We start from the raw sequence: 22,104 nt of genomic DNA, 5'->3' as shown, positions 1-22,104 counted from the left end.
TTTTTACCGGTTCAACCAACGATGATGAAGGCACCAGTTGAACCAGTAAACAAAAAACCTGATGCGCTGTCCAATTTGGTTCTGATAACTATGATTAATATAGTGCTAATGGTCACAGCAGAAGCACCTTAGGTGAAACAGTGTTAAGGAGGTTTTAGGTTCCAGATGGTGCTGGGTCATTATAAACTGGGCTCTGGGTTGTCCTTTCTAGGCAAATCAGTCAGCCCATATCTTGGAACGAGACAGGCCCATTGGGCTGTACTGAGAGGATTTTTTAGGCTCAATTATAAGTTGTACCTTTAGACTTGTTGCGATAGGAAATGCCAGTTAGTTTCAAGCAATTCTCTTTTGGATAGATCATTAGAACTGTGCGTCTTAACATAATGACATGTCATAAAAGTGTTAAAATTTGGCTGGTTTATGAAAAAGAGGATTCTCCTCTTCACATTTACAAGGCCCAGCCCGGGGATCAATGTCAAAGACCCAGGTTGTGTCTTGATTAGGTTAACTTATTTATGAGCGTATCATTATAATGTGATTTTAAAAATAACAATTATTGAAATATTGTCATTTTAGTTTTAATTTTTTCAAATAAATGAAAATTAATAATATTATTTTGTTTTTATAAAAAATTAAAATCATATATCGTAAAAAAATCAATTCAAGATAGAACTTGATTGAAGCTCGAATTAATAGGTAATTGAGTTAACTTGTTAGGTGGTTCTCTTTTTAAGGTTTAAGGTTTATGATAATAGAACTTCATTAGTATAATATGACTTTGTAACTTGATATTATTATTAATGATGTTCTATTTCAAATCCTTCCATTTGATAATGCCAAATGGATATTCATGTGCAATAATACCATTATCAGCTCCTTATTCTTTCCAATTTATGCGCACCAGTTATTCAAATTAGTGAATTCCAAATCCCAACCAAGTGTTGATATTATTCAGAAGGAAAAATGAAACTTAATTTTCGATATCAACTTGGTTAAGACATTAAATCCATAGACCTGATACTGGTATATATTAATTAATGCTCATAAATGCATTTGGCATGCAGTCACTCAAAACATTTGACCCAGGAAATCAGTGAGTTGGCAATCGTCAGCATATTAATGGCGGGGGGCTATAAATTTTGAGCTATTTGCAGAATATACAGGTGCTCGACACAGAACTCGTAGTGATTGTCTCTGCTGTTCTTACTTAACAGAGTGCGTTAGGGAGTGATTGTCACTGCAGTGTCTTCTGAGAAATGGCTAGGTTTTCTGGCTACTATATCTTCATCGTTCTTCTTGTCTTCCCAGGTACTTTCTCCATATTAATGGCGAGGGGTTATATGAGCTCCCCCACTCATGTATATAATTAATATATGCAACGTAAAATGACTAGAAATTTACACAGACCATTTTCGTTTGATGATCTTGTTTCTTTTACTACGCTTTTTCTGCAATAACTAATGAATTAGATGCATACTGGTTGTGTTTGGCAGTTGCATGGACAGTGCCTCGAGCAGAAGCAAAAATATGCTATAACATAATTCCTAACATTGCTCCATGCAACCCTGGCGGCTGTGGGAGGCTGTGCAAGTTTTTACACTACGAGAAGGGAGAGTGCTCTCCTATGCTGCCAAGCGGAGAGATCCGTTGCAAGTGCAGCTGGACATGTAAATTAACGAACAATCTGCCTCATCAGTTTTACAAGCATTAATATTGACTTGATGTATAATGTTTGCAAGACAAACAGATAAATAATTCATGGTTCTGTTGGATTCAATTCCTTTTTTTGTTTTTACGATATATTATTCTTGTTCTTTCTTTTTTGTTTTTACGATGGTGAAGTACTTGAGAGGTGCATTACACAAATTAATTCAAATTGATCAACCCTTTTTTTTTTATCTCCAAATAGTCTGTTAATAAGTCATACGCATTTTCCTGTAAAATACGAGCAGTAAATTAATTAAATTCATAAATTTGCTTTCATAAATTAAAATAAAATATAAGTAAATCATACTAAAAAATTAATTTTTATGATAATAAGTTAATCTAATTGATATCTATTCTTTTATAAAATTTAAAATATAAAATTTAAAATCAAGGTTCTAGCTTTGACCCCACATTTGTCATTTATCTCTAGTTTGGCCTATACTAGTGGAAGGGTGGCAAACGCATGACAAAGTAAACGACCTGTCGGTTTGCTTAAGGGTGTGTTTGCTTCTGTATTTTTTTAAGCTTTCAAAGCTTAATAGACAGAAACCCTCCAGAGAATTCGCGGCTCAAAGCTAGGAGAACCAGAAATTGAACAGTGAACACAAAAAGACATAAACTTTGTTGTATCGTCGACTCTGTTCTTTTTCAGTTTCACCAAACTGGTACTAAAGCTTCTTCCTTTGTCATTCTTTTCTTCCCCTTATTCCAACCCTCAGTTCTCCTTTGCCCTTACTTTCATAGGTTTGCATCAAGAATTTATCAGTTTGAACCGGATTTTGGGTTTTATTCAATTTCTTGGATCGTTTGTCATTGTGTTCATTAGTCTTGGGTTTTTGAAGTTGCATCTTTGAATGACATTATATTTTTGTTGTTGTTTGTGTTTTTCCATTGCGAAAAAATTGAAATATCTATGATTGGGATACTTTATCGTGTGCTTTGTTACAGTTAGTTAATTCTTTCTTCGTTTTTTTTTTTTTTTAAATAGTTTAGGAGAAAGATTATGTTAAGGTCTAGACTTTCAAGAATTGGAGCTGGGATAGTCAAAGAACTCTCAAGAGGTATGTAATGTGCTCACATTTATTTCCTTTGGGTTTTCTTTAAAGCGATATATAGTGTTATTTGGAATCTGCGATAAGCTCCAGCTACTTTGAAGGACATATGCATGTATGATACAAATTCGAAGTTTAATTGAGAGAGTAACATACTGAAAAATGCTTAAATTGCGATTATTTTTTTTGGATAAATGAAGATGTTTCATTGATAAAAAGGAACAAGTAGGAACTTATCCTACTACAAAAGCAAGAATCAGCAGTTGATGACAAGAACGATAAAACTAGGAAAAACTCCCCTGATTACATATAGAAGACAAGCTTGTATTTGCAACAGCTTCTTCTAACAATTTAGTCGTATGCAGTCTATAAGAAACAACTGGGAAAATCCACTTAGTCAGCACAGGCACAAAGCACACAGCATATATTTCTTCCCAACCTGGTCGGCCTTACCTCGGTAGGTAGCCTATTAAACTCAGTGGGTCAGACAATAAAACTATGTCTGGGAATATGGAAGGGTCCCAATACAAGTTTATACCTTGTTAACTTTTATTTCTCTGTATTGGATAAGTTCCCAAGCTTGAAAACTCCCTTAGGCATATCCTTACAAATAACAGTATCATCACTCAAGGGATCAGAATGAATCACAATTGTACCCATAGCATCAGATCTGGCATGAGGCCAGAACCATTCCCAATCTTTAACAATTATAGCAAGCTTAGCATCCAAATTGATTCCATGCTCATAAACAACCCTGAAGCCATTTTTGTTGATTAGCACACCTGTGGGGGTGCCAATAATCTCAGCAGATTTACCATTACCAGCGGTATGTTGGATTTGGTTCTAAGCAAAACCTCTGAGTTGAAGAAGTTTGTTCAATACAATCACCAGTGCTTTTCAAGCTCTAGAAACTTCTTCCTTTCATTTTGCACAAGTTTAATAATGGTTTTATTTAGTATTCCCTTTTTTCAAATGAATGAATGCTTCCTTTTTTGTGCAGGACAATGTACAGCCATGTGTAGATCATCATTTATACTAAGGCCGTATAGTGCATGTTGGCGACCTCAGGTTAGTCTGAGGCCTATAGTTTTAATTGGAGCAATCTTCTGGTTGCCATATTATTCTTATTTCTAGATGCCGACTGGTTCTTAATCTTGGAACAGGTTGAATTACACCCAGAAACTAAGGGTTTCCAAGGTACTATATTTCGAAAGCATTACCAGTTCTCTAGCACAGCTACCAGTAGTGATTCTGCAAATGGCAGTGACCCAGAGGAGATGTAAGCTCTTTTGCATTGAATTGCTTTTTACTGTTACAAGAATGTGGCATTTTTTATAAATGCTGAAAAGTTTATCTTTACTCTTAGGAAGCAAAGTTAACAATGACACCGCCTGAAACCAACACAACCTGTAATATCATTTAGAAACTCTTCAGTAGAGCCTGAGGGAAACTGGAAACCATGAAATTTACTCTTAGAAGATTGTTTGATTGATCTGGTAGATGCATACAGTGTTGTACTTATCGGAAATAAGAAAAAACGAGCTATATTTCTCTCATGTTCTATATGCTAACTCTCAGCTCGCTTAGCAATAGCTTGCCCCTAGCCCTCTCTTAAAGCATTTTTTTTTTCATTACGACTCTCTCTTATAATTGTAATCCTAGGAAACTCTTCTATTGGAAATTAAGCGTGAAACATTTCGAGGATACATGGTTTTATGGTTGTTTATGATTCATGGTTAGACCATGTAACCATAACTTAATATCAGAAATTGACCATAAAAAACATTTATGACCTTGTCTCTGTATTAGAAATGCCCAGGTTTTGACATGCCATGCCTATCTCAAAGCATGGCACTCATGTTTGTATTTATAGTTGATAGCTGTAGTCTAATGAAAGGAATCAATTAAGTTCATATTTCGTTTGATTGATAATATAGTTGCAGCAGACCTGGAAGAATTAATTAAATAGATGATGGGGATTCCATACTCAATTAGATAGCGTCAAACTTCCAAAGGAAAAACCATTTGTAGAAGCTAAGTAGTCATCCTTGCTGGAGGGCTATGATATACATTATACTGTAAGTGCAACTTGGAATATCATCACATCAAGTTGCAAGGCAATCTGCAGAAATGTTGTTTCCTTGTGATCTTCGCACATTAAGCAGTTACAGTAGCTTCCCAATGTCTTGCTATTGCAATGGTGCATGGAGATCTCAGCTTCTGAGCTACCACCCTAGGATCTAATTAAGAAAAAATATTTAAATGCTTAGTCTTCTAGCAAGATGACCCGCCCTGGAAGGAGATTTGAGTTCCTGCGTGCTCTGGAAGTTGTTGAACATTCCTTAAATGTGTTCAAAGCTAACCATAGGCTCAAGTCCAACTGAGCTGGCCAGTTTATTGTTGATAAGGAAAGAATAAAGAGCTGATCATTCTGACAATAGCAATGGGTGATTGTAAGTAATTGCAAAAGTTATCTGCTGCTCTTTCTTCTTAATCTTGTGATGTATGTGCAGGATATCCATAACATTTGTAGGTAAGGACGGGGAGGAAAAGGATATCAAGGTCCCTGTTGGAATGTCCATGTTAGAAGCTGCTCATGAAAATGATATAGAACTTGAAGGCAAGGTTTATAATTCAATTTTTTAGTTTAGTGTTTTCCATTTATGTTGGATGATAATTGGTTTTCTGTTTCTATAATGGTTGCATTGTAGGTGTGGAAAATTCCACCTGTCCCATCTTTCTGTAATGAGATGTTTTATTTATTCATTTTTTTTGCTTTTTTTTTGTTGCTGTCTGTATTCTCCTTTAATTTATGCACTAGGAAACTATGAGTAGATCATTCTGATGATTTTTCTTTGTAGTTCTTTAATTCTGTGCTTTTATGTCACGCCAGGAGCATGTGAAGGCTCACTTGCTTGTTCGACGTGTCATGTGATTGTGATGGTATGATATTGGGCATAGTTTATGTGGTGTTACCGTGATTATTTCAAATTTATGAGGGGCTAAATGTTGAATCTGGTGGTAGGACATGGAATACTACAACAAATTAGAAGACCCAGCTGATGAGGAGAATGACATGTTGGATTTGGCATTTGGGCTTACAGAAACGTGAGTTCTTTCAGCATCAAAACACTAAAAGGATTTGTGGGCGTCAAATCAATATTGATTTCTATGTTTTTGATTTTGCAGTTCCCGTCTGGGTTGTCAAGTGATTGCAAAGCCTGAGCTCAATGGAATGCGCCTAGCTATTCCTGCTGCCACTCGTAATTTTGCCGTTGATGGGTATGTTCCAAAACCACACTAGACAACATGTTTCGGCACCAGAAGATGTTTATTGAGTGTAAAAATGTGATCGTCCCAGTTTTGTAGCTCCTTTGCTGTAGTGGATCAATGAGCATATACAACAGTCAAGCCATCCCTTTCCATTGAATATTTTGCTTATCTATCTCAATAATCACCTTCACTAATTCTAAGAGATACACAAACAATGTTACCATTTTAGTGGTCAGCAAAGTTGTAGCTAGACCATCCAATTTTTATTATTTGATTTATCCCCATATTTTACACAATATGTACATCAAGTACATAAAGTCATTCATAATATAGAACATTCTTTCTCAGGAACCTAGTTAAGTTCAGACATAAGAGATGTTGACTTGTTAGCGATTGTTACATTGGATTATGTTCTGTTCTGGTTTTAGTCTAAATGAAATACAAGTTGGATTCTTAGCTACTATGATATAAAATGAAGAATTGGCCAGTGGTCACCAGTCCCAGCTATACGCAGGCCTGGATTAAATTTCTTTTGATTTGGAACAACATCTCCATTCCTTTGAAATTAGGCTGCTCGTCGGTGGGAGACATGAATAACATCTATGCTACCAGATTCATTGAAAACTGGCTGCTAATAACCTACTGAGCCTTTGCCCTAGCACCTACATTATTAATACAGAGATTTAGTTTTGCTGAGTGGTACGGAAGTTTAGCTGAGTAGTACTTATGTGGAGTCAGAGAACTACCCTCTAGATTAGCGCTGCAGCTTTAAGCATACCAGTGATGAAGTCCTCTGCATGAAATGGCTTTGTGGTGTCGATGTTGAGCTTTGGGACGTTTCCAGCATCATAGTAATCAGGATCCTGATCGTTTTGATTGCTGCATTCAACGAAAACAAGACGAGCACCTGTGAAACTTGCAAGCTCAACCACCCTGTCAAAGTGGGCGCGGTGAGAGAGCTGAGCGTTGATGATAACACTGAGCTTCAAACAGAGCTGGGTTGAAGGGATTTGCGAGAGAATTTCCAAAAGACAAGTCATCGAAATGTTCAGTTTCAAGTGAATCTTGTAGGGCTGGTATGATATCTTCTTCATCGATGAGAGGGAAATTGAGGAACTGGGCCAGTTCTTGGGCTATTTTGCTCTTGTTACTGCTAGAATGGCCTTTCATTGCTATGAGCAACGGGGACTCCGGCTGTTCTTCAATATCAATCCCTGGTTCCGTTTCCTCTCTTCCCTCCATTTCTTGAATAATTGTTAACTGGCATTATTATGTCCCAGTCCCTGCATCTGTTGCTTATACACTGAAGTGATAGCTAGGGAAGAACAAGACAAGGCTCAAGGAGAAAAGAAAAGGATGGCATCTCTTCAACAAAAGGATTTAGTTACGTTATTAAAGAAATATCCTTTGTTTTTTTAATTAAACATGTTTATGTATTTTCTGTATGGATCTTCTATGACTTGAAACACGAACAAAACACAATAATACAGACATCATACTTCGGTTTCTTGCAAATGTTTTCTCCCATAAACTATATAGTATAACGTATAATAATATGTATAATGTATAGTTGTCTAGAAGAAAAGTGTGAAAGCAAAAGATGGATGGTCATATCCAACTATACATCCAAATTAAATTGAAAACGTGTGCCGTGTCTCCCACGATATCAAAATTGCTTATGAACTTATCAATCTAGCTGAGCTCGTCAACTCCCTCCCTACTAGTAGACTCTTCAAAATTGTCAAACCACAAAATCAATCATCTTTCTCCTTCCAACCCTGTTCCAATTCCGGCTCCATTTTAATTATACAAAAATAATTTATTAAATTAAAGTGGAGTTCTTAACCCAAATAAAAAACAAACTATCCTCGTGGAGGCGACAAATTAAATAGTTTGTGCAGGAGTTGAGAAATACTTGCATGCACCGCCTAGTTAATGTAGCTAGGTCTTCTCTCTTTTATTAGAGGCAGAAAAGAATACACGAGGACCTTATTGATCATGTTATGATCAACTGGAATCGAGGATATTAAAAGCGAAGTTGACGAGCGAGCTGGAAGAGACCCAGAAGACGGCAATGAGAGAATTAAAGAATCGCCGTTCTTCCATGCGGTGCTGATCTCATTCGTGGCATCATAAGGGTAGCCATGGTCCCCATGGTCGTAGATGGGATCAACCATCAAGTTACATAATTAAACAAGTCATCAATTTGATCATAGAAGACTTCTAGGTTGGTACTTATCTAGGATGGGCAGGTTCTTCAAGTTTAAATTTTTAGTATCGTAGATGTTTTATAAAAGTATTTTCAATCAAAAATATATTAAAATACTATTTTTTTATATTTGATATTAACCTATTAAAATTATTTAAACATACTTCAATTCAATATCTTTTGAGCTAAATGTAATTTGATAAGCATGTTATAACAAAAAAAACAAACACTCTAAAACTTGACAAATATTTTGGAGTTTTGTTTTCCTTTTTTCTTAACCATTTATAGCAAATAGAGAGGATGTTTGACATTAATCTAATAGTACTATCGTTTGTTAATTTGATTTTTTTTTTAATTTTCCTTTTAATTCAAAACTTTAAATTGTCATCTTATTTATTTATTTTTTCGCATGAGATCCTTTCTTTATTTGATATTTGATTTTTTGGACTTTGGTCTACTTGATTTTCCTATTGTTTTTAGACTTTACCTAGAAGTCAATCCGAGACAAGTACCGAATCACAAGTCGAGTAACTTGATCTGAGTTAACCGAAGTCAACCAAATTTTTTTTACTTATAAAAAAGTAAAAATGATACCATTTTGAAGAGGAAAAAAAAAAGCAAAATAGTCAACGGGTTTTGACCCCAATTTGATTGGATTTGCCCTGGGTTAATCAAGACATTGGTTGACTATCTTACATTAGATCAATTCTCTCCCAATTTCTTTTGAAATACAGTCCAGTCTAAGCCATAGGTCACCTGGGTCACGAGTTAATCTGTCAGGTCGAGCCAGGTTTTAAAATAGAGACTTTCTAGATGTGGTTCTTCTAGTTTAGTTACCAGCTAGGGTCATAAGTTTGAAAAGTTAACACAAGTTGACATCGTTTTCTTTCCTGATTACATCCTTTGAAGTTGTTGGTTTTGAAAAATAAACTTTGTTATTTTCTTTAGTTTTCTTTTCAATCAAGTTATCCTTATTTCATGATCTAGTTAAGAGGTTTGTCCGGGTGGTCCAGGTTTTTTTTAGGTTTTTTTTTATCATTTTCAATTTTGTCTTTCAAAATTCTATTCTTTGAAGAATTAAACTTCTCTTTTTTCTTGTTTTGTTTTCTATTGGATTATCTCGTTCGCATGATTTTATTCGCTAGTTTTGGCGACCTTACCTGATTTTGTTGTTACTTTGTTTTTTAAGATTTTTTTTATTATTTGTTTTTTCAATTTCATTCTTCTATATTTTAATTCTTGGAGATTTATCATTGTTATTTTTTTCAGTTCTTCTTCTATAATGTCAGGTCATGGATTTTTTTTTCGTTCTTTAAAATACACTTACAACACATAAATATTGTTTTTTTATACTACAAAAAATCAGTTCAGCCCACGGTAAATCACAGGTCAACTATCTAATATATACATATATTGAATCGGTATATGATGTTTGAATCCTATCCTCTTGTTCAACAATAAAGTATACTGGTTTCACAACCATATAGGTGGTGGCCTAGTGGTAAAAGTTTGGGACCAAGAGGTTTGCTCCCTCTGTGGTCTCAGGTTCGAGCCATGTGGTTGCTCATATGATGGTCACTGAAGGCTTACATGGTCGTTAACTTCAGGGCCCATGAGATTAGTTGAGGTGCGCGCAATCTGGCCCGGACACCCACATTAAACTAAAAAAAAAAAAAAGTATACTGGTTTCACTAATTTTCATTCAGGAAGTTTTGGTAGCGGATGCATGTGTGTCCATGGATACATTTTATGTGGGTGAATTAAATTCTAATTGGACAAGTAAACCATAATGCACGGTTTAACTGCTAATTATATTAATTACCATAATCATAAGCAATCAATCATACTTGATAGTGTTCACAATCGCACACGCGCGTGCATCAAGCATGTTTGGAATAGGGTTGTTAAGCATGGGATGAACTTCTTGTTCTATCTGATACTTCGATCTTGATTGGAGTTAGATTTTAAAAAGTAAATAAAAAAATAGATAGAAATTGATCCAATTAAAATCATCAAGTTAGACTTTTTTAAATGTTTTATCAAAACAAAGATATTTTAACTTTTAAAAAAAATAAGATAATGTTTTGGATTGATTTAAGTTGACTCGTTCAATTTATAACCCGAATTTTAGATTGAGTCTAATAACTTTGATTTGGTATTGGTTTTAACTAACTAATCTTAATAAAAGTTTTTTTTTTTTTTCAAAATTTTAGTTAAAATTAATTAAAATATTAATTTGACAATTTTTTAGTCTTCAAGAACTGGCCACAAAACCAGAAATATCCATCTTTTATGAAGCCATAAAAAAGCTAGAAGTAGCACTTAGCAGCCACAAGGTTATAACAAGTATGCTCCTAATATCATGAGCAATCGAGGATTCAACACAACATTTTAGATGACTCTTCTAAGGTTTAAATTTGAAGACTTCTACATGCATGAGAGCGAAATATTGTTGTGACATAAGTTGGAAGTCTTCACGGATTATACTATAATAATATTATTCCTCTAAATTAATCTAGATTAACTGAATACAATCGTTACAGTGTTTTTTTTACAAAATTTGGAGATTATCTTATAATTAAAACAGGCTGCTGTTAATTACAGATTAATTAATTCTCACATGGAAATGGTTTTATTTGTGCTATGCATGTTTTTTATACTATAACTTTCAATACATGAACCTCTAAATAACATTTCATCGCTGTATTGAGACATAAAAAAAACATGTTTCTCATATATTTTTTATTTTAAAAGTACATAAATTAATTATTTTAAAACTGTTTTAGATATAGATTTATTTTATATCTCTGTCTTCTCAACTAAACACATTTTTATTTTTATTTTTATTATCATCGATCTCTTCTACCCCAATAAAATAATCAAAAGTTATAACTAAGTTAGTAAATAAGCAAATTTGTTTTCATGGAAATATTATTACAAAGTAACTATTTAGCACCCATTGAATTATCAAGTGGATATTAGGTACTAACTGTCCACTAATTAAGTAGCAACCTCAATAACCTCAAAAAAATCACGATCAATGTCCCTATATATCCCATGGAATTCATACTTGTAATTAATCAAATGCATGGCCACACAAGAAAATTCACAAATTGAATTGTATATCAATTCCTTTCTAGAAGTTCATGTAGGACAAATGGACCACAACCAGCCACTTTAACCCCACAAAAAAAGACATGGAGGATATTTCCCTTCAGTTTCCTAGGTTTATCTTCTACCCAGTTGTTTTTTCTTCTTTTTCCTTAATCGACAACATTGGAATTCCTTAATCATTCAGACATCAAGAATTAAATTCTAAGATATTTATTTGGTGCAGGCAGTTAATTTAAATAACGCTTAATCGTTAATAATTTTTAATTTTGTTATGAAATAAAATTTAAATCATGTAATTTTTTAATTATTTATGCAATCAAGAAAGCAATTCTATGCTCGTTGTACCGTCATTTAATTTTATAGCTATTATAAAATTGAAGATGGATAATGTGCAGGCAATGTACTCCGAGTTCTATAATTGAGGACATGACAATTAAAAATAATTGAGTCTCAAACTGCTTACTTAATTAAAAAAATATATATATAATTTTTAAACGGATTATTTATTCTCAACCCATTTTAGCTTATGAAAAAAGATTCACGATTATTACTTGAATTTGAACTCTCAAGATGAATTTTTAGTCAATAGATCAAGGGATAAATTAATTTATCCGATGAGATAATATTATAATTATTGTAATTAATTTTTTAAAAAATATTTTAAACCAAAACCGATAATACAATATTAATCTTTTTTTAACGAACATACATGCACGGGACCTTGGTGAGCTGCTTGAAGAAGAATTTTATGAACAAGTGGGATGATTGATTTATAGAAGGAACGTGTCAAACTTTGTGTTCAACTGGCAGTGTACATATTCTCCTACTTTTCAAGTTGTCTAGACCATGGCCTGTCGTCTCTTGACTAGGTGACTGGGACCAATATTGACACAAATTAATTATTAATACACAGTATCAAAACTCAATTTTAATCAACCTTCTAATCTCGTTTCATCCCCCCCTAACATGTTTATCCGTAGAATCTTAGAAGAAAAGGTCAATTTTTTAGTCTATATATTGAAAATTCTCTTTTCTCTAAAAGAAGAAGAAGAAGAAGAAACAATGTTGTTCTACATGAAAAAAAATACGACTACAATTTCCTAGATTTGAATTTAGTGAATAGTGATAGCGTTTTTGGCCCAATGAACTCTAAGAAGTGATTAAGGTACCAATCAATTTGTTAATTTGGTAAATAGTGATGGAGTTTTCTTCGTTAAAGAAAAGTGAGAGAGAACAAGGAAAAGCTAACAAAGTGATTGGTACCTTAATCACTTGTTAAAGCTTATTGGGCCCAATTTCTTCCTTTGTTTTCTTTCTTTTTTTCTCCACATTATTCTTCCATCTAATCATTTTTTTTTATTAATATAAGTATTCGGGTTAGCTTACGTGCATCTTAACTAATCCAATGGGCCCTAAAATTAACGACCATGTAAGTATTCAATGACCTTGTGATTTGTGAGACTTGAATTGGTGACCTCTAGAGAACAAACTTAGAACCTAACTAATTAAGCTACATCTTTCATAGTTTCCAACAAACTATTTTTTTTTTTTTTAGTTTAACGTGAGTGTCCGGGCCAGCTTGCGCGCACCTCGACTAATCCCACGGGCCCTGAAATTAACGACCATGTAAGTATTCAATGACCTTGTGATTTGTGAGACTTGAATTGGTGACCTCTAGAGAACAAACTTAGAACCTAACTAATTAAGCTACATCTTTCATAGTTTCCAACAAACTATTTTTTTTTTTTTAGTTTAACGTGAGTGTCCGGGTCAGCTTGCGCGCACCTCGACTAATCCCACGGGCCCTGAAGTTAACGACCATGTAAGCCTCCAGTGGCCATCATATGAGTAACCACAGGGCTCGAACCTGAAACCATAGAGGGAGCAAACCTCTTGGTCCCAAGCTCTTACTACTGGGTCACCACCTAGATGATTCAACAAACTATTTTTTATACTATATAATGAGTAGTCGTGACACAAGGAAGCCATAATTGAAGTCATGTAAGCCATTTGAGCAAGTGGTTGTAGCAGGAGGAAGTAGTCTAAAACATGTGGTTTGGAAATACGACCGTGGATTACAAAAATTTGAATTTGGGCACCCTTTTTTTCCAATACTACAATAATAATAATAATAAAAAACATTGGATTGATACGTTTTTTTGTGCTTTTCAATGTTGTAATTAAGTGGACATGGACATGCTGGAAGAAATGGCAAAACCGAAACGCATGCATGAATGAGAACATGGTGGAAAATTTCATTACAAGTTCGATGGACTGACCCACAAACCAATTCGTGTGTTGTGGTCGTGGTCTCATTCCATGGTTATGAGTCTTTTGGAGGGAGGAAGGATTAGGTGACTGTTGACTTTCGTGAAAAGCTTTTGGCTTTTTGATGGATTTGGGGACGTGAATTTTGTACTGTGACGTGTCCCACTCACACCGTCCTGTCCAAATTCAAGCATGTTCTTCCTCTTCTTCTTCTTTTTTTTAACAAGAATTCTTCCATGTTTATGTTGTTTCTTCTCCTTTTGATCTGGCTTTATTTGTATAATAATTGCACTGTTACTATATAACTATCTGCTTTTTATCGATCGAGTATATGAATCTCATCTTTTTTTTAATCTTGTGGGGTATTTGAGAATATTGTATGATATTGAACCCAATAAAACAAATTTAAAGTTTATAATTAATACTTAGAATTTTGTGGTATATTTATTAGGAAATTCAAACCACATCTAATTTATTAAAAAAATGAGTTTTCATATATAAATACTCATTTTTTTTTTAATAAATTGGGTTGGGTTTGAATTTCTCACACAAGGATTAAAGATATATATTTTTGTTAATTTAGATGAGAATATGCGAGCATAAAGATAGATTAAAAAATGACTCTATATTTAGGGATAAATTAGAAGTAATTATTAGACTTATAAAAACAAATTAGAGACTAAAACATAAAGTATAAAGATCGTTTTTTTTTTTTTTTGAATTCGAGGAAACCCCACATCCCAGAAAGTGTATTTTATGGGTTCAGATGAGTGAGTAAAACCCCGACTGTCTCAGGCTTTTACAAGAGATTGCATGCCCTGACTATAAAGATCGTTATAGTGTATAGTTTAGTTGCTAATATTCCTTGTAAAAACAAGGACTAATCCACGAGATTTGACAAGAGTCAATATATAATTCCAACCCTTAATTTAAGGCAAGATTGATTTAAGGGATACGGTGATATGATTATCATGTTGGAATACTTTACTACTAGCAAAATGTTAATCATATTGCTTTATTTATTAGGACCATAGTCTCAGTGCTTTTACAGGATAAATGGGCATAAAATAAACTATATTATATATCTTTAACTTAAGAACCATGTGATAGCCGTGCAAGCTCTGGGATATAAACTATATATTTCCTCCTTTGAGATTTAATGGAATTAATTTACAGTGCGCTCTTGGAATCTTGACTCCCTGTATTAATAACACAAAATTTCCTAAGAAAATCTAATTTAATAATTTTTTTGATGAACTTTGATGTATTTTTGTTACTTTTTAGATTTTAATATTATTGATTTTTGCGTGTGTGTTTTTGGAGTTTTTATAGGCAAGTTAAAGTGCTGACAGTATACTATATATGTTAAGAGTAATTTAATAATTTAGGAATTGATGTCGTTAATAAATAGAAAAAAAAAAAGGATTAACCTATTTTAAGATTCAATTACAAAATTTTTAAGAACATGTTGGTTTTATTTCCTTTTTTATATATATAACCCGAGGTGTCCGGATCAGTTTATGCGCACCACGACTAATCTTTGAACTAACTGAACACCCTGCAAGTCCAGTAGACAGGTAAGGTACCACAAGATAACAAGTGTGCACACAAAGATTCAAATTTAAGTTGCAGAGGCAGAAAATTCCTTGTCGGAGTTTACATATTATTAAAAAAATAAAAAAATTTATAGTGTCTGTCTATATATATTGGGTTTTTTTTTCAAAATAAATTACAGTACACTACGGTCACTGATTTCCGATGCTCACATACATGAATTTGTTAAGTAGTGTGTAATTATTTTTTAAAATAATTTTTATTTAAAAATATATTAAAATAATATTTTTTATTTTTAAGATTTATTTTTAATATCATCATTCTAAAATAATTTAAAATATAAATAAATTAATATTAAAAAAAATAATTTTCAAACCCTTCAATTTGTACGGCACTCCTAAACGAGTGGCAGCCAACCATCTTTGACATTTTATTTTTTAACTTGCTGGCAAAGGCTTAATCATGACTTTAGCGCAGAGAAAATCAGATGTGGGACAGCAACCTTTAGCCGAAGAACATTATACAAATGGTGTTGAAAAAAAGAATTAAAATTGTCTTAGTTTCATTTATTTATGTACGGAAAGTCAAGCTAATATCTTAGACTAAGCGCATGACTATGGACTATGAATATTGATTAGATATGGTGTGTATCACGCCCTATATAATCATTCCACAAGCTTAAGAAAATTACATTTTAGTCTTGTAACTTCTTGAAAACTTTAATTATACCCTTTAATTTAAAGTTTATTTATAGGAAATACATGTATTGAATCCTAAAAAATCATGTCTCATCAAGTGCAACTCCCAATCTTATTTTGATTTTGTAAAGTGCCCATTCTTTGTAAGTTATAATCTGATAAGAGAACAACTATTTTTCCAAAAAAATGACAAAATAAATGAAATATAAAAGGGTAGTTAGATCATGAGCTCAACTATAATAAAAGGTTAGAGTTGTCTTTTACTTTTTATAAGTAGGATCAATTCAATTATTATCACGATGATTCGACTTTTTTTTTCATGAAATATTTAGATTCATTTAGAAGTATAATGAGACGAAGTTAAAATTACATATTGGCTTAATTATAATTTCAAAATTTTTAGTTAATCAATAAGCATTATGTTTTGCATGGATTCTAATGAACTTCTAGGCCTTATTCTTTTAATTTTTGTAAGGGGTGAACGATAGGTCATCCACCACTTAATTCTTTGGAAAAAAAAAAGCACGCGATGTGTCACCTACCCTGCCCAGATTTCAGCGACCTCCTGTTGCTAGAAAATTAGGCAAGTCTGATTCGAACCAAGAATAGACCTTGTAAAATATATTCATAGCCTCTAACAACCTAAAAATTAGTTTCAAAACTCACAATCAACCTTAAAAACAAGATTTTTTCCCGAGTTTAAATATACTATTTCAAGCAAGTTTAGGGGGGACACCTTAGATAAATTCTCCTCATCAACACCGAAATCACTTATTTTCATGACCAAAATCGATCTTAATTGAGACTTTCTCTCTCTACCACTGAAATCCAACCATTTTTCTCTCATCTCTCAAATCAAGGACTAAAAAATAAGCAAAATAAAGTTTATGATCAAAATTAAATTTCATGAATTGTTAGGGACTGAAAGTTTATAATTTGCTAAGTTGAAGGATCAAAATATACGTTTAGGCCCAAGTTTAGAAAAACCATCTCTTTTTTCTATATTTTTTTTTATTTTAGTCCTCTATCTAAGAATCTTGTTATTTTTTAATTGATATCCTTTAATTGACCATCATTTTCAATCTATAAGGGTGTAATTAGAAAAAAAAAGAAGAAGAAGAAGATGAAGATGAAGATGAAGATGAAGATGAAGATGAGGAACTAAAAAAACAAATTATTATGACAATCCATAATGATTTGTCTCTTATTGAATAGTGGTGTAGAGTATTACTTAATTACTGTAATTGTGAGTTACAAATTCTTACATATAATTATATTTTTAAATAGTTATTTTGAATTAATAGCTTCCAGTTTTCCTAAGTGGGATTTAACAGTGAAGGCCAGTATGACATCTAAAACATTGTAAAATCATAGAAGTGAGAAATAATCCTAATTAATAACATTCATAAACTATTTATTTTCTATATTACTATTTTATTATGTTTATCGCTTATTCTTATATATATATATCAACCAAATATTTAAAAATCAAACAAAATTATCCGAACAATCAACAATGGATAAGTCTTCCAACTGTAACCCTAAAACAAGTCCTCAATTAAGTCTCCAAAATATCCAATATCTCAAACATATATATATATATATATATATATATATATATATATATATATATATATATATATTCTTAGTCATAGTGGCTAGATCCCACTTCACTTGGCAAGTTGATCTAAAAATTTCAACGATCCAAAACCTAATTCAAAATGGGTTTAAAATAAAATAAATATTAATATAATCAATCTAACTTAATTGACCTATCTATAATCCGATTAATCAGATAAATCAGATAAATCAAATAGAATTAATTTTAATTTTTTTTTAAAACAAAACAATATTATTTTAATAAAAATAATTAAACTAATAACCCAATTACCTTTTTTTTTTCCAATTAAATCCTCGTACCAAAGATCAACTATATGCTCCTGCTAGCTACCAATGAAAACATCAAAATTCTTCTTTAGAAAAGAGCATCAAGTCCTCGAAGTCGCGAGTTTCACGCTTCACCACCGACTTAACGATGACTCGGGAAAAAAAATGGTAAGGAGACATCCACTCGTGGTATTTTAGGGTGGCCATAGCGAAACGTAGTCGTCGCCTGATAGGACTTGTGGTCTTCAACTTTCTTGGACCATAAGTTCGGTGATCCATATGAATTTTGAATTAAATACATGTGGTTTTGATTATTATTCTTTGGGTACGGTTTGTCATATTAACCGGCTTTTATATATGGAATGATAGGGAATTTTTTTCCACTTTTTCATTTTTTTTTTAAATATAAATTTAATTTTCATTGACTGAGTTTAATTTTTTTAAAAATTAAATACTAAAATATAGTAATAAATATATGTATATCTTTTCGTATAATTTTCTTTTGGTTTTATATTGTCAAGACATGTGCCATTTGAATTAAGGGATAGATAACAGTGTTATCAACGAAGTTGAAGGATGTCTGCATGTTTTACTATTTGGTTTTTTAAAGTGTTTTTTAATTAAAAATAAATTTAAATAATATTTTTTATTTTGATATTAGCACATCAAAATCGTCTAAAAACACTTAAAAAAATTTAATTTGATACGTTTCATGTAAAAACAATTTTAAAAAGCATGTTTTAATGTAAAAACAAACACACAAACACAAGAGATGAATCTAATAAAAAAAATCACAGAGAGATTGCACTAAGAAAAAATGAGAAAAAAATACATGAAAAAAAAAAAACACAACATGTTTAAAACCTTTCGAATTGAATTCAATTTATAGTTTTTAATAAAATATCATGTTCGTAACATCATTTTGAGTGTTGAGAATTGAATTTTAAATAAAATTCAATCTTTAAAAATATTATAAAAATAAATAGATCAACCACTCTGATTTACAATTCTAAAAAAAATAAATTTAATGTGAAAATTAACTTTTCTAAAATATTAATCTTCCCATCTTTTTATCCAGAGACACTTGAAGAAAAAGCATGAAGATAATAAAGATAATATAGAAAACAAAACAAAATAAATTTTTATTTTTTAAAAATATAAAAAATCAATTTATTTATTAATTAAATTAAATTCAAATCATATAATTAAATTCAACGACATTCTAGAATTGATTCCGGACAATTTATTAATCAACAACTCAAATTATTGAAGGACACATGAGCCATAAATTCCTCCCAAACCCCCTCCTCCCTCCTCCCTCCGTTGGAGCTTACAACGTGCTCCCAATACTTCAAAAATAAAATACCTCACATTGTTTTGTCGGTAGGTGTGGTAAAGCACATTTTAATGAACATAAACCAGAAAAAAGTTCCCTGCGTTTATGCATTGGATGCAACCCTCTTTCCAAAAACCTTAAGAAATTGTGAATGATTTGGAAAATAATTCAATTACTTACACGTGATTGCAAAGGAAAGCCCTAATTCAATTACTTTGAGGGTGTTTGATCATATGCTATTAGGATTGTTTTTCAAAGTATTTTTTATTTGAAAATGTATTAAAATAATAAAATTTAATTTAAAGTAAAAAAACTAAAATAATTTTAAATTTTTTTAAAATAATTTATTTTATTTATAATCAAAGCAATACCAGCATTTGGTCAGCATTAAACTTCTAAAAACATAACCTGTTTCACGCGTGCAACACTCAACACAATGACACACCACCCATTGTTTAATACTCCACTACAGTATACTACTCCTACCTTTTTTTGGTGGGCGCTTGACTTTGACAAAAGCTTTGTCCCATTGTCAATCCCCAACCGACAATGTCTCTCACACATCAGTCTAATCCGCATTCAGCATTTGTATCTATGAAAAAGAAAACAAAAAAGGAAGAAGCGCATGCCAGCTTCTCATGTGACCAGAACATATGTATCTGCTGCTACTAGTACTGTTATATCTTTATCTTTCTTTCTCTTTCCACCAAGTTTCCACAACGGAGTTGGGCCCTTTTGAGTTCTATATATTCACAAGTTTTTTGCCTTCCATTTCGTTCCAACTGAGTCTGAATTTAGCAATTCCCTGTGTTTTCACTAGTTTAGCTAGCTGCAGCCACAAAGATCGTCTATCTCCTAGCTAATTCACTTGGTCCATTGATTCGAAGAAGATTGTCAAGAAGGACTAGTTCGATTAAGGCGGCTATGGATAACTCATCCTGGGTTGATACTTCTTTGGATCTTAATATTAATCCTCTAAGAGTGAAAAGCGATGCTCCAGTTGATGCAGAAAGTTTTGGGGTACCAAGAAAAATGAAACCCACTTTCATGTTCCAGACCAAGCCTTCAGCGAAAGAAGAGGTTAGCTTTATATATATATATATATATATATATGCAGATACTCGCTTTGCAGTAATTTGATTATGTCTGTAGGTTTTAGTTTCATACTCCTCTTCCTTTCTTTATGGTTTATGGCCATCAATTGAAGGCTAAACACATAGCTTCTTATAATTGATTTGGTTTTGTTTTTCAAACAAATTTCAATAAAGTACGTAACTTTCAGCAAGAACAAGATTTTTTGAATTCTTGTCACTGGGTTTCATGAAAAAATATATAGAAATGTTTTTGCTGTCATATATCATCAAAATATTGATTCATAGAAAAAAAAAAGTAACTATTACAAAAGGGACTAGTAGCCTTCTTAAGTTTTAGCTAGGAACTGGCTGGACATGATTAGAATAGGAACTTATCCGAGGTGCTTCTAAAACTTGCAGTCTTCTTGGAGTTTTGAAGTTGAATTTATTTTGTATAATTACTAATTTCAGACTGGAGCCATAGAAGAGGAATTGAACCGAGTGAGCGAAGAAAACAGGAAGCTCACTGAAATGCTAACTGTGATGTGTGAGAACTACAATGCTTTAAGAAACCAGTTGATGGATTGCATGTGCAAGAATGGAGAAAAGGAGCTTCATGGCCCATCAAAGAAAAGAAAGTCTGCAAGCAACAACAACAACGATAATAACATTGCAATGAATGGGAACTCTGAGAGTAGCTCAACCGATGAAGAATTGTCCAAGAAACCAAGGGAAGAAGTCATCAAAGCTAAGACTTCCAGGGCTTATGTCAAGACTGAAGCGGGTGATAAAAGCCTTGTAAGTGCATATAATACACCCCTCTGGTGCAAAAATCACGGGTGTTTCTAGCTAAAGTTTACAGGTTATTTCGATATGCTATGCAAATGTCTTCGTGGGTTACTAAGCGATTGCATATAATTTATTGCAGATCGTGAAAGATGGATATCAATGGAGGAAATATGGCCAAAAGGTCACAAGAGATAACCCTTCTCCAAGAGCTTACTTCAAATGCTCTTTTGCTCCAAGCTGCCCTGTCAAGAAGAAGGTGAGACTGAAACCATAAACACAGTTAGTTCTGTGCTGCATATGTAAAGAGCATTGGGTCGATTTCGTCCATGTTCTGACTTGTTCAATTGAGCTGTGATGAGGCAAATAAATAGCATATAATTAAGTAGGCATTTAAACTCACATGGACTGTGAATTAATTTGTCCAAGTTTTCTTTATATTCTGTGCATGAAATAAAGGTTTTAGTTCCAACTTTCTTCCGTGTGAAGTGAAAAGGATGAGTAGAATGCTAAGATTCTTCTGTTCTCACTTGTGGCTCTTTCAGGTTCAAAGGAGCATTGACGACCAATCTGTTCTGGTGGCAACTTATGAAGGAGAGCACAACCATCCACACCCCTCAATGGAGGCAACATCAGGTTCAAGCCATGGTCTAACACTCGGTTCAGTACCCTGCTCCGCTTCTCTAGCCTCATCTGGGAAAACCAATATTACTCTCGACCTCACAAAATCTAAGTCCAGCAATGATGCCAAAAGTTCAAAACCAAAAACTGATGCACCTGAAGTCCGGCAATTCTTGGTGGAACAGATGGCCTCTTCGTTGACGAAAGATCCCAATTTCACAGCAGCACTGGCCGCAGCAATCTCAGGAAGAATGTTGCAGCAAAATCACACTAAGTGGTGAAATTTCTACTTAGATAGGAGAAGAAGCTCATACAACTTGGAGTTCTATAAACTATGGAGGTTCTATAATTAGATTATGTAGGTACCATTTTGAATTTTACAATGTATTTGTAAATACATCATCTGAGACACGGAGAAAAAATCCCAAGAAAGATAGCACCTTTGAGGGATCCAAACTCAATTTGAAAATCAAGGGTTATTGCCATTTTAATGGATAATTATCAGTTTTTGATATATTTTTATTTG

At 32.9% G+C, this 22,104-nt stretch overlaps 2 protein-coding genes and 1 long non-coding RNA gene across 4 annotated transcripts; all 3 read left to right on the top strand.

The window, feature by feature from the left end:
* The first annotated feature begins 1,080 nt into the window (after positions 1-1,080).
* On the top strand, positions 1,081-1,777 carry LOC112327041 (uncharacterized). The gene is made up of 2 exons (XR_002981120.2): positions 1,081-1,308; positions 1,494-1,777. It is a non-coding gene; the product is annotated as an uncharacterized LOC112327041 (long non-coding RNA).
* A 403-nt stretch (positions 1,778-2,180) lies between these two features.
* LOC18094262 (uncharacterized) lies at positions 2,181-6,383 on the top strand. Of its 2 annotated transcripts, none has more exons than XM_006368451.3 (8): positions 2,181-2,372; positions 2,696-2,768; positions 3,760-3,827; positions 3,923-4,038; positions 5,273-5,379; positions 5,653-5,702; positions 5,785-5,867; positions 5,949-6,383. In XM_006368451.3, the coding sequence occupies exons 2-8, from the start codon at positions 2,711-2,713 to the stop codon at positions 6,061-6,063; spliced, it is 597 nt and encodes a 198-aa protein (XP_006368513.1). In that variant the 5' UTR covers positions 2,181-2,372; positions 2,696-2,710; the 3' UTR covers positions 6,064-6,383. The 2 variants fall into 2 exon arrangements, with proteins under 2 accessions (XP_006368513.1, XP_024455618.1); XM_024599850.2 differs by having other exon boundaries at positions 2,186-2,451.
* Positions 6,384-19,804: 13,421 nt separating this feature from the next.
* On the top strand, positions 19,805-22,092 carry LOC18094260 (probable WRKY transcription factor 40). Its single transcript, XM_006368449.3, has 4 exons — positions 19,805-20,178; positions 20,643-20,969; positions 21,100-21,216; positions 21,503-22,092. The coding sequence occupies exons 1-4, from the start codon at positions 20,023-20,025 to the stop codon at positions 21,857-21,859; spliced, it is 957 nt and encodes a 318-aa protein (XP_006368511.1). The 5' UTR covers positions 19,805-20,022; the 3' UTR covers positions 21,860-22,092.
* The last annotated feature ends 12 nt before the right edge of the window (positions 22,093-22,104 follow it).

The sequence above is a fragment of the Populus trichocarpa genome, chromosome 1 (genome assembly GCF_000002775.5).
Source record: "Populus trichocarpa isolate Nisqually-1 chromosome 1, P.trichocarpa_v4.1, whole genome shotgun sequence".
In the NCBI taxonomy this organism is placed as follows: Eukaryota; Viridiplantae; Streptophyta; class Magnoliopsida; order Malpighiales; family Salicaceae; genus Populus; species Populus trichocarpa.
Note: the sequence above shows the minus strand (reverse complement) of the source record. Positions and strands in the feature narration are given on the sequence as shown.

Bases quoted from the DNA above. Each gene is read 5' to 3' on its own strand.
- LOC18094262 (XM_006368451.3), top strand. From the start codon at position 2,711: ATGTTAAGGTCTAGACTTTCAAGAATTGGAGCTGGGATAGTCAAAGAA. The intron at 2,769-3,759 runs GTATGTAATGTG...TTTTTTGTGCAG, and splicing joins AGTCAAAGAACTCTCAAGAG to GACAATGTACAGCCATGTGT. The intron at 5,703-5,784 runs GTATGATATTGG...ATCTGGTGGTAG, and splicing joins CGTGTCATGTGATTGTGATG to GACATGGAATACTACAACAA.
- LOC18094260 (XM_006368449.3), top strand. From the start codon at position 20,023: ATGGATAACTCATCCTGGGTTGATACTTCTTTGGATCTTAATATTAAT. The intron at 20,179-20,642 runs GTTAGCTTTATA...TACTAATTTCAG, and splicing joins AGCCTTCAGCGAAAGAAGAG to ACTGGAGCCATAGAAGAGGA. The intron at 21,217-21,502 runs GTGAGACTGAAA...TGGCTCTTTCAG, and splicing joins GCTGCCCTGTCAAGAAGAAG to GTTCAAAGGAGCATTGACGA.